The following is an 11777-nucleotide window of genomic DNA, read 5'->3' as shown; positions in this document are numbered from 1 at the left end:
TAAGGAGGTTTTCCCGAGTGGAGGCTGGCTTGACCGCAGTGTGTACTTGTGTACTACTCTGTTAATTTGAAATATGAAACTGTATTTTTTTATTTAATATTACTTTATCTGTCTACCTCTGATGTCTACCTTTGTGAATACAAAATATAATGTTCTTATATACTCTTGAATAAATAAATACAAAATAAAAACTCTTTTCACCGCAGCTACCATATCACACCAGGATATCATCAAGTTACAACATGAGTACAAATTACAATTACATTAATTCACAATAAGACAAAAACACATAAATAACACATTCAATAAGGCACATAAACATTTAAGAGGCATTAAGCGTACTTAAAATAATAACCATTTGGAAATGTCATTGTAACCGCAGCTACGATTAACATCCGTCTCCGTGGAAACGCTCTTAATACGGCGGCTCGCTTGGACACTAGCAGGAGCAGAAACGCGAAGCACCAGGAGCAGGAGCAGTAGCAGTAGCAGTAGCAGTAGCAGCAGCAGCAGCAGCGAGAGGAGGAGGCCGGACAGGACTGACGTGGAAACAGTAACAGAAACTTCGGGGGAGAAAAAAGTCTAAAAAAAGCCGCGTCCGCCGCCTCTCTTCCCGGCCCTCGGCACCATGAGTCTGGATAAAGCCGAGCTGTGTGACTCCCTGCTAACCTGGGTAATTTTATATTATATTAACGAGTTTTTATTAGCATTGCTAACCCCCTGCTAACAGGTGACAGCAGGTGTTTGCAATGTAGGAGTACATATATCCTTACTTCTCTTAAGAAGGCCTTGATACATCAATATTAGCTCATTTGTTGACCAATTTAGCAATATAAGCAGGTAGCACCTGTGTGTTTGGATGCTAACTTTCGCTAGCCAACTAAGCTAACTAGCTAGGTAAACACATTGGAAGTTTTTAGCTTCTTATCTGCACCAAAGGGAATGCAGTGTCAGCAACATTTAAGACACAAAAACAGTTGTGTAAAGTTACTTAGTACATTTACTCAAGTACTGCATTCAAGCACAGTTTGAGGTACTTGTACTTTACTTGAGTATTTCAATGTTTGGCTACTGTGTACTTCTACACCACTACAAATCAGAGGTAAATTATGTACTTTTTTATCCACTACATGGATTTAATACCTTTAGTTACTTTACAGATCTGGATGAATACAAAGTCATTCAGACTAGCTGCACCTTTACCAGCTCTGATAACACTTTCATGATCAATCATTATCAAACATATCATATATATTATTCTGAAATGGACCAAACTGCACTAAGACTACTTTTACTGTCGCTACTTTCACTATATTTTGATGAGAATACTTTTCTACTTTCACTTGAGGAACATTTTGAAAGCAGAACTTTTACTGTAACAGTGTGTTCCTACAATCTGGTACTTCTACTTTTACTAAGTACAAGATCTGAGTACTTCTACTTTGACTCAAGTACAATATATGAGTACTTTTACTAAAGAACAAGATCTGAGTACTTCTACTTTTACTCAAGAACAAGATCTGAGTACTTCTACTTTTACTCAAGAACAAGACCTGAGTACTTCTACTTTTACTCAAGAACAAGATCTGAGTACTTCTACTTTTACTCAAGAACAAGATCTGAGTACTTCTACTTTTACTCAAGAACAAGATCTGAGTACTTCTACTTTTACTCAAGAACAAGATCTGAGTACTTCTACTTTTACTCAAGAACAAGACCTGAGTACTTCTACTCAAGAACAAGATCGGAGTACTTCTACTTTTACTCAAGTACAAGATCAGAGTTCTTCTACTTTTACTCAAGAACAAGATCTGAGTACTTCTACTTTTACTCAAGAACAAGACCTGAGTACTTCTACTTTTACTCAAGAACAAGATCTGAGTACTTCTACTTTTACTCAAGAACAAGATCTGAGTACTTCTACTTTTACTCAGAACAAGATCTGAGTACTTCTACTTTTACTCAAGAACAAGACCTGAGTACTTCTACTTTTACTCAAGAACAAGACCTGAGTACTTCTACTTTTACTCAAGAACAAGACCTGAGTACTTCTACTCAAGAACAAGATCGGAGTACTTCTACTTTTACTCAAGTACAAGATCAGAGTTCTTCTACTTTTACTCAAGAACAAGATCTGAGTACTTCTACTTTTACTCAAGAACAAGAACAAGATCTGAGTACTTCTACTTTTACTCAAGAACAAGACCTGAGTACTTCTACTCAAGAACAAGATCGGAGTACTTCTACTTTTACTCAAGTACAAGATCAGAGTTCTTCTACTTTTACTCAAGAACAAGATCTGAGTACTTCTACTTTTACTCAAGAACAAGACCTGAGTACTTCTACTTTTACTCAAGAACAAGACCTGAGTACTTCTACTTTTACTCAAGAACAAGATCTGAGTACTTCTACTTTTACTCAAGAACAAGACCTGAGTACTTCTACTTTTACTCAAGAATAAGACCGGAGTACTTCTCCCCCTTCTTTACACAAACCCACAACAGTTGAGTGTAAGCTCAGAGACTTATGAATGTAAATGAAACAACGGCTTAAGACCTGAGCAAATCCACCTGTTAAGCACCTTTACACACGGAGGCAAGTGTGAGACGCAAGCTAATATTAGTAGCTCGCTAAGTGGGAAATGTAATCCCCATGACTGCTTAGTATTTGTCATTTAAGTGTAACATAATACTAATAGGTTTTGACAGACCCTGCGATTATTTAACAGGGTGTATTTTTTTATATTCAGGCCTTGGTGGAAGATGTATTCGGATCCTTCGCTTACTAAAACCATACTGTAAAGTACTAATAGAAGTTAGTATTAAATTGTCCAGTGCAAATAAATACATTATAATAATCAAGTGTATTGATTTTATCCGACTAATCACATTTTAGTTCAGACAATTACTAGAAATTGACAATAGAACGAAATGAGTAGAAGTACTTTGTAAACTGTTGGTTTTTTGTGTAAATGCCTACATTGGAAAGTGGTTAATGCCGTAGTGAATGTACTCGTGTAAAAATGCAATATGTCTCATAATCTTAGTGGAGTAAGAGAAAAACATTGCATGCAAAGAAAACCCTTGAGTAGATCTACTTGGTTACATTGCAGCACTGCATTCAGACACATCTATTGATCACTTGTTTACTGAAGCTTTCAGAGTCTCTTTCCACAGAGGGGACACATGTTGATGTAGAAGAGACATGAAGAAGAGGGGGACACATGTTGATGTAGAAGAGACATGAAGAAGAGGGGACACATGTTGATGTAGAAGAGACATGGAGAAGAGGGGACACATGTTGATGTAGAAGAGACATGGAGAAGAGGGGACACATGTTGATGTAGAAGAGACATGAAGGAGAGGGGACACATGTTGATGTAGAAGAGACAGGAGAAGAGGGGACACATGTTGATGTAGAAGAGACATGGAGAAGAGGGGACACATGTTGATGTAGAGGAGACATGAAGAAGAGGGGACACATGTTGATGTAGAAGAGACATGGAGAAGAGGGGACACATGTTGATGTAGAGGAGACATGAAGAAGAGGGGACACATGTTGATGTAGAAGAGACATGAAGAAGAGAATGGAGAAGAGGGGACACATGTTGATGTGGAAGAGACATGAAGAAGAGGGGACACATGTTGATGTAGAAGAGACATGAAGAAGAGGGGACACATGTTGATGTGGAAGAGACATGAAGAAGAGGGGACACATGTTGATGTAGAGGAGACATGAAGAAGAGGGGACACATGTTGATGTAGAAGAGACATGAAGAAGAGGGGACACATGTTGATGTAGAAGAGACATGGAAAAGAGGGGACACATGTTGATGTAGAAGAGACATGAAGAAGAGGGGACACATGTTGATGTAGAAGAGACATGAAGAAGAGGGGACACATGTTGATGTAGAGAGACATGAAGAAGAGGGGACACATGTTGATGTAGAAGAGACATGAAGAAGAGGGGACACATGTTGATGTAGAAGAGACATGGAAAAGAGGGGACACATGTTGATGTAGAAGAGACATGAAGAAGAGGGGACACATGTTGATGTAGAAGAGACATGAAGAAGAGACATGGAGAAGAGGGGACACATGTTGATGTAGAAGAGACATGAAGAAGAGACATGAAGAAGAGGGGACACATGTTGATGTAGAAGAGACATGAAGAAGAGGGACACATGTTGATGTAGAAGAGACATGAGAAGAGGACATGGAGAAGAGGGGAACATGTTGATGTAGAAGAGACATGGAGAAGAGGGGACACATGTTGATGTAGAGGAGACATGGAGAAGAGGGGACACCTGTTGATGTAGAGGAGACATGGAGAAGAGGGGACACATGTTGATGTAGAAGAGACATGGAGAAGAGGGGACACATGTTGATGTAGAGGAGACATGGAGAAGAGGGGACACATGTTGATGTAGAAGAGACATGAAGAAGTGGATTTTGAATAATAGGTTAACTTTAAGTGTCATTTCATAAAGAGATGTTTTGAATAATGCTTCTCCACGTGTGTGTCCTCAGTTGCAGACCTTCCAGGTCCCGTCATGCAGCAGCAAGCAGGACCTGATGAGTGGAGTGGCCGTTGCCAACGTGCTGCACCAGATGTAAGTCCTGACGCGTGTTTGAGAAGTTGTTTTGGACTCGAGTGTTTCCAAGTTGGCCTCATGAACTCCTCGGGCTGCTCGGAAGCCCTTCAGCGCCGACTCGCTGAGGTTTGCTTATCTGTTGGAGTCGCCACAAATTGCCCTTTGAATTGCACACGGCCGTTATCCATGCAAAGCTCAGACCATGCAGCGAAAGCAGTCTGGATTTGTGAGGTCAGATTTCTTTTTTCAAACGGGACGGTTACTATCTGTTCAGGTCGCATGACTTTTATATCTTGTGTTGGACATGTGTGTTTATACTCACACAGATAAACAAACATTGTTTTATATACTTTTCATTGATTCACAGCAAATTCTCTATTCTTATTATCCCTTATTAAGTTCATCCCCAAATCAAAACCTCTTGCCTGTAGTGCTATTTATAATTATGGATTGTTTTTGCAATATTTTTTTAATGCAAAATATATGAAAACATCTAATGGCGTATTTCCACTGCAGCGCATAGCACGGTTTAAGTGTGCCGTGCCAAACCCGGACCGTTTTATTTATTTATTTTTCCTCTCGGCGTAGTTCCGACTCAGGGCTACTTCTTCACAGTTTTCTGGCTCTCCAAAATTGAGGTTCTTACCGGGCCAACAACCGGGCTGAGTCGGGCTGAGCATGCTAAACTAGAGAGAATCGCTAACAAGGGGGCTACAACTACAACAAGATGACCATATTTGACCGTGATTTAATTGTAATACACGTTTCTAAATGATGCCGAAGTAACAACACACTGATACCGGTTAGTAAAAACCATGAATTAATGCTTTGACAAGTCTGCAGACAGACGGCCGGCGAAGAACCTTTTTAAAATGCGTGTTTTCTGAATGTAGCTTGGCTAAGCTAACGTTGTATATGCTCCGAGCGTCCACACTCACAACAATGGCCTACAGACATAAATAAACCAGCGACTGTATTCTCCATGACACGGGCAGTCTGTGGTTTGTACTTGTTTACCTTCTGTCTAGTTTCTGAACAGATATGAGGAGCTGTGAGCTCTGAGTGCTAACAGCTAACGGCTGATGTTGGTTTTGTGGTTCTCATTGAAGATGACGTCACGGCTCCGCCTACACTGCGTTACTATAGTTACTGCCCCAGCTACTAAACTGTAATGGAAACGCAGCATAAAGTGTACTAAGCCGAGCGAGGCCCTGCAGTGGAAATGCGCCATTAATGTATTTGTAAAAGTATTTTGGAGCTGCTGAGATTATTCTACAGACAAAGAAAGTCCTTGTTTGCTCCAGATCTTCTTCAAAAATCACACTTATCATTTTAATACACTTTTTAACTATTATGGGAATAATGTTGTATTCCTTCTAATATTGCAAATCAAAATAATTGCAATTTTGTAATTTTTTTTCTAAGAATCGCAAAAATCGAACTCCGGATATTTCCAACAATCTGCACCGAAACCATCAGATGCATTATGTGGCACCGCATGTAGTAATAACACACTTTTATTTATATAGCGCCTTTCGAAGTACTTTCACATACAAATACACAGAGAAAATGAACTGAACAGCCGTATCTAAACATACAAATACATAGAAAATAATAAACCAAAAATACTTTGTATAAGAATAAATGAAAAAGAAAATAACATAAAAGCAAGTCTAAAAAAGTAAGTGACGCATTGTGCAGCCCTGAGGAACCTCTTTCACACCAACGGTGTTCCGGGCCGGTTCGGAGCTGGAGCTTGAAAAGCACCGTGTTTTCCTGTTCACACCGCAGCGGAGCCGCCTCTTAGCTCCGGAATCCGGTTCGTTTCAAGCACCAAAAATGTTTCCGGCTAGAGCAAAAGCACCGCTTACGTCACGCTTACGTCGAGGCGGGGGCAGAGACAGATCAACTCCAGAACAACAACAACAACAATCCCGCGTTTTATCCAGCTTGTACACAACGATGGAGAAACTTAACAAGCAGCAGTGGTCCACTGAAGAGACCAGCTACATACTGGGAATCTGGTCTTCCGAAGAGGTGCAGAGGAAGCTGGAGCACAATCGGCCATTGTTGTTGTTGACGGTGTGAGGGGTTTCCGCGCGGTTTGGCTTTATGAAGCAGGCACGCAAACGATGACGCAGCACCAGTCGGACTCTCGGCGGTGTGAAAAGAGCCGGAGCTGAACCGGTTCTGAACCTGAGAAGCTCTAGCACGGAGCTTGAACCGGAGTTGCGTTGGTGTGAAAGAGGTAACAGTGAGTGAAAGGATATTTATTATTTTGGGGTCAACGGTCCCTTTTTAGCTCTGCGCCGCTGCCGTTTGAGTCATTTCACAACGGAGCGTTTATTCCCGCGAGTGTCTTGCTCTCTAAATGTCCCCGTGGCCCCTGAGAGTCTGAGACGTGCCGTCCGTGTCGTCGCTGAACTCCTCTCTCTTGTGCTCTCGTTAACAGAGACCCCTCCTGGTTCAATGAGACGTGGCTCGGCCGGATCAAGGAGGAGAGCGGGGCCAACTGGCGCCTGAAGGTAATCTGAGAGGCGGTGGATATGACGGGACAGCCGGCGGAGAAACTACAAGGCGTCCGGGCTTCTCCTCTGGATTATTTAAATGAGGATCAGGATTGTTTTGACTCTGATGTGCTTTGTGCTTTCAGGTCAGCAACTTGAAGAAGATTCTCAAGAGCATGATGGAGTATTATCACGATGTAAGGAGACGGTACTAATTTTACGGGTGCGCCGATGTTCTGCTGATGTTAGCCCCATTTCTTTCTGATTGGCCCACTGGCAGAGCGCCGATGGCCGTCGCCGATGTTGATCTGTTTCTGTCTCTGTCTGTAGTCAGTGGAGTATATTACGTAATATCTGAAATGTGGACCCACGGCCCAATCAGAAACGTTGCTATCAGAAACAATGCCCGACTGTTTTGGACGTAATATGGTCGGTGTTTACATTAGCATGCTAACACTCAGAGCTAACCTGTGCTGGAGAGCATGTGTGTGAAGAAGCAGGAAGTAGAAAGGAACTCACCTTGTGGTGTAACCGGCAAGAGAGAAAGCCTTTTAGCTCCAGACTGTTTCAGATCCTTGATGATCCATGATATGGCGTTTCATCACGGCAGCATTTAGTTTAGACGGTAGCTGCCGGGTCCCGCATGACCTCAGACCCCTCCCTTTTTTTTTTGAAGGCTTTATTCCCAAATCAGCACTTTAGATGAATGGGATGATCTGTTTGGTGTTTTGAGCAAAACACTATATTTTTATATATCCGAGACCTACGCTATTGCCTAAAAATAGCAATTCTGAATGTTCAAAACTTTGCAGATTGAGTGTTCAGAGTGGCATCAGAGCAAAACTACATTTCCCCTGAGAAGTCGTGTGTCCGAGGCAAAGAAACTGAACCTTAACCTTAAAAAGAACAGAAAACATCGGCATCCACTGAGAAATGTTTAATCGATGCATCCCTGATTACTTTGACTAATTGGCACTTTTAGTCCATTTGTTGAATCCACTCCGCCCTAATGTCTTCTATCGCTCTTACGGATTCCCTTGTTATTTCTTGGCATGTGACACATTAACAGTTGAGTAAACGGGCCCTAAACCCTATCAAAAGTTTTCCTTTTCAGAATACACGTCATCTTTTCCATAGAACGGCACATTTCAGTCCATGTTTGAAGCCTCTCGACCCTAACGTCCCCCCCTCCTCCTCCTCTCGCTGACCAGGTGCTCGGTCACCAGGTGTCCGAGGTGCACATGCCGGACGTGACCCTGATCGGGGAGATGGGCGACGTCACGGAGCTGGGGAAGCTGGTGCAGCTCGTGCTGGGCTGCGCTGTGAGCTGCGAGAAGAAAGAAGGTAAAGGCTGTGCTGGAGAGAGAAAGCAGGTGCAGCCGTCTGGAAATCACACTCAGGATTAGCTCAAAGTCACATGGTTCTCGCTTTATATCATATCTGCTCCAAATAAGGGCAAAGAGGCGGAGCCGAGGCGGGACCTGCTGCCTCCGAACTGGAAGTAAACAGAGCTAGCTCAGGCTAAGAAGCTAAGCTAACATGAAATACATGCATACCAAGTTACTGCTAACAGTGTCGTTCCCCTATATAAACGTTAAATTCATAATCAAACGAAACAATCTGCAAGAGAATTAGCTGTATTTTGTTATTCTTAACGCTTGTTATTCACACGTTGAGAAAAGACGGATTCCACCGCCCGGACCTAACGGAGCCGCAGGGGGCTAGCTCCGGGACGCCGGCTGGAGCTAGCCCCCTGCGGCTCCGTTAGCTCCGGCGGCCACCACTGGGATAATTGGGTCCCCTATTAACATTTGCTCCCGTTTAGCATTATGGGCGTCATAGCCATAGACTATAAAAGTCTTACCCAAGGCTGAATCATAAACTAAAATGTATATGTATGCATACAGGGTTACGTCCTTAGCTGGCTAATAAGTAACAAGCTAAGCTACCAAGCACACAAACACCTGCGAACGGGGTTAACATGTATAATATCATCATTTTAGACTTCTTGGAAGTTCTGTTAGTACATTCAAGCGCACAGCACGACATTTTAATTGTCTGGTATTTGTAACAATATTCCCTAAAAGGCACAATCACCACGAACATGGCTAAAGGCTCAAGTACAGTACTATGACTAACTAACGTTGTAGCCTCTATGGTTGTAGCCTAGCAGAGTGGACAAGTTGCTGTTAGCTAACAGTGAGCCATGTACGTGTCCATCAAAGTGACCACGCCCTAATTTATGCAAAAGCTTTAAGGCTTAATATTAATTCAACAGATGAGTTGAGAAAAAATGCACCCCCCACACAGTAGTCATGAAGGGGGAATCTAACTATACAGAGAATATGGTTTTTTGAACCACGATGTAAACATGTTTATTTCTGCTGTAAAGTTGGGCATTTTAACATGGGGGTCTATAGAAATTGCTCTCTTCTGCAGCCTGCTCCTACTGGCCACTAGATGAACTGCAGTTTGAGACACTTCCCCAGAGTTTGCCGCTTGGATCACACGCTCCTTCCCCACACTAAATGCTGTGTCACAAATGACAGTGCAGATCAATCGTACCAATGGCTGCAGTGCCCGTTTGTTGTTTTTAGGAGTGTTAATCTGCACCCTCACGTCTCTCCGTTGTCTTCTCGTAAACACAGAACAAATCCAGCAGATCATGCGTCTGGAGGAATCCGTCCAACACGTCGTGATGACGGCCATTCAGGAGGTGAGTGAGCGTCTCTCTCATCGTCTCCGCTCTGCTTTAATCCCAGCTCTTAGTCACGCTTAATGCACAATCCAATCTGGCTAAGCACGAAGCTAAACGGAGACCTTGGAAACCTGCTCTGAGATATTTCAGGAATATCTTTCGTTGGCAATAACAAGAAGGAAAACGTTCCAGATTCTCAATAACATAGCTTTTTGTACGAGAGCTGCTATCAAACAGGTTTCTATTGCTTTTCATAACCGCCTTTCCCTAAAGTCAGTGATACACATCGGGTTAAAGAGGCCCCTTTCTATGCTCTCTCCTGTGGTGTATATCAGGGGTGTCAAACTCAATTTCATCACGGGCCACATTCACATTATGGCTGCACTCAAAGGGCCGGTTGTAACTTTAAGACTATATAAAAATATAAATATTTAATATATATAAACTAATGTATTGCCTCTGCATTGGATTGTTATCGCATAGGGTAATAACTTCATATTTAACTCGGTCTGAAAGCAGAAGATAGGGCAAATAATTGAAGTCTCTTCAGTGAGAATGTCACAAAATGACTTTAAAAAGACATTTTGAAGAAAAAAATTCAAATCTGAGAAAGTCAAATTTGAGATGCATTGTGGGACATGTAGTTTATGGGCAACGTGCTTCTGTAAATCGCCATGTAACCGTATAACAAACATATTATATTCTTTGCAAGCTCTTGTGGGGCCACAGGAAATGAAGTCGCGGGCCGGATTTGGCCCCCGGGCCTTGAGTTTGACACCCCTGATGTAAATGGTGTAGGTGCCATAATGCTACTTAGCCCAAGTTCATTATTTGTATTATTTACTTTTATTTGTTTGTTGAGCACTTCAGGTAATTGTCACATGGGTGTGGTTTGTCTGTTGAAGTCACCTGTTTCATGTCGAGTGCGTGACAGAGGGTGAGCTTGTGCTGTCATTTTTTCTGTTGACCGTTTTGTCCATAGTTACTATGTTTTGATTTTGTTTATTAAATATCCTTAAAACTATATCGCTTCAATATGGACTTTCTCTTCGAAAACGCGTCACAGTTTAGCCTCTCGGCGACTCAACAACAAATAAAACGATTAAACAATATATAATAATCATAAGTTTGCCTATTGCTTTAACACAGTGCATATTAGGCCTTTTACACGTTGGAGCGTAAGATGTCAAATGTTTAATAACAGGGTGTCCGCGGGGTCTTAAAAAGTATTAAAAGTTGATGAATCAATTTAGCGAAAATGAAGGCTATTAAACGGCATTTTCCAAGGTATTACATTTTGTAGCTTGTTTTCAATAAGTATATAAATGGTCCAGAGAGGTTGTGTTCTACAGTCTGCCTGAATGTAGTCATGGCGTAGGAGTGTAGTGTGATTCTGTGTAGTTTATTTATGGCATCCCGTTGGATCTGACGTCATCTGAACAGGACATCGCGCGCTCACTGCTTGATAGCGCGCGAAGATCCGTTTACGCCGGTTGCTAAGCAACATCGTTATGGGGAAATGCAAGTCTGCGTCCAAATGGTTGGAAGATAAGGAGGAAGGACAATCAATACTGTATATAGTCAATGTGAGGTGAAGTGTGTCGCCAAGGTAACTGGTTACAACTCCAAGTGGCGATGAGGTCTTAACATGTATGGAAAGGGTCTTTAAAGGGTCTTCCATTTGACTTCCTGCATATAGCCTGATATAACATTACAAAATAGCATAAGATGTCAAATGTTTAATAAGCAGTCACATGATCTGTTGTTTCAGTAAAAGGCCAAATGGTGCAATTTAAATGTTGCAGCCGCAAGGAATTGTGGGATTGCATTATCTCCTTTCCTAAAGGATGGTCCAGTGTATCCTAAAGGAGATGACAAAGGAAGCATTGAAGCTCCTTTCCTATCATCTAGAGAGGATTCAAACGTCTCTTATCATGGCTGACACTTCCCTAGTCCTTTCACAATAACTATTCAACCA

At 42.0% G+C, this 11777-nt stretch overlaps 1 protein-coding gene across 1 annotated transcript in view; it reads left to right on the top strand.

The window, feature by feature from the left end:
• Nucleotides 1-436: 436 nt before the first annotated feature.
• The window catches only part of hook2 (hook microtubule-tethering protein 2), a 38275-nt gene continuing 26934 nt past the window's right edge, over nt 437-11777 (top strand). The window contains exons 1-6 of the mRNA XM_071202639.1: nt 437-673; nt 4530-4612; nt 7047-7119; nt 7248-7298; nt 8313-8445; nt 9750-9817. Of these exons, the coding sequence (XP_071058740.1) occupies nt 629-673; nt 4530-4612; nt 7047-7119; nt 7248-7298; nt 8313-8445; nt 9750-9817 (453 nt within the window). The 5' untranslated portion in view covers nt 437-628. The remainder of the gene's footprint in view (nt 674-4529; nt 4613-7046; nt 7120-7247; nt 7299-8312; nt 8446-9749; nt 9818-11777) is intronic.

The sequence above is a fragment of the Pseudochaenichthys georgianus genome, unplaced genomic scaffold, assembly GCF_902827115.2.
Source record: "Pseudochaenichthys georgianus unplaced genomic scaffold, fPseGeo1.2 scaffold_655_arrow_ctg1, whole genome shotgun sequence".
Lineage (NCBI taxonomy): Eukaryota > Metazoa > Chordata > Actinopteri > Perciformes > Channichthyidae > Pseudochaenichthys > Pseudochaenichthys georgianus.
The sequence above is the reverse complement of the archived record's forward strand: the minus strand, read 5'-3'. Positions and strand labels throughout refer to the sequence as shown.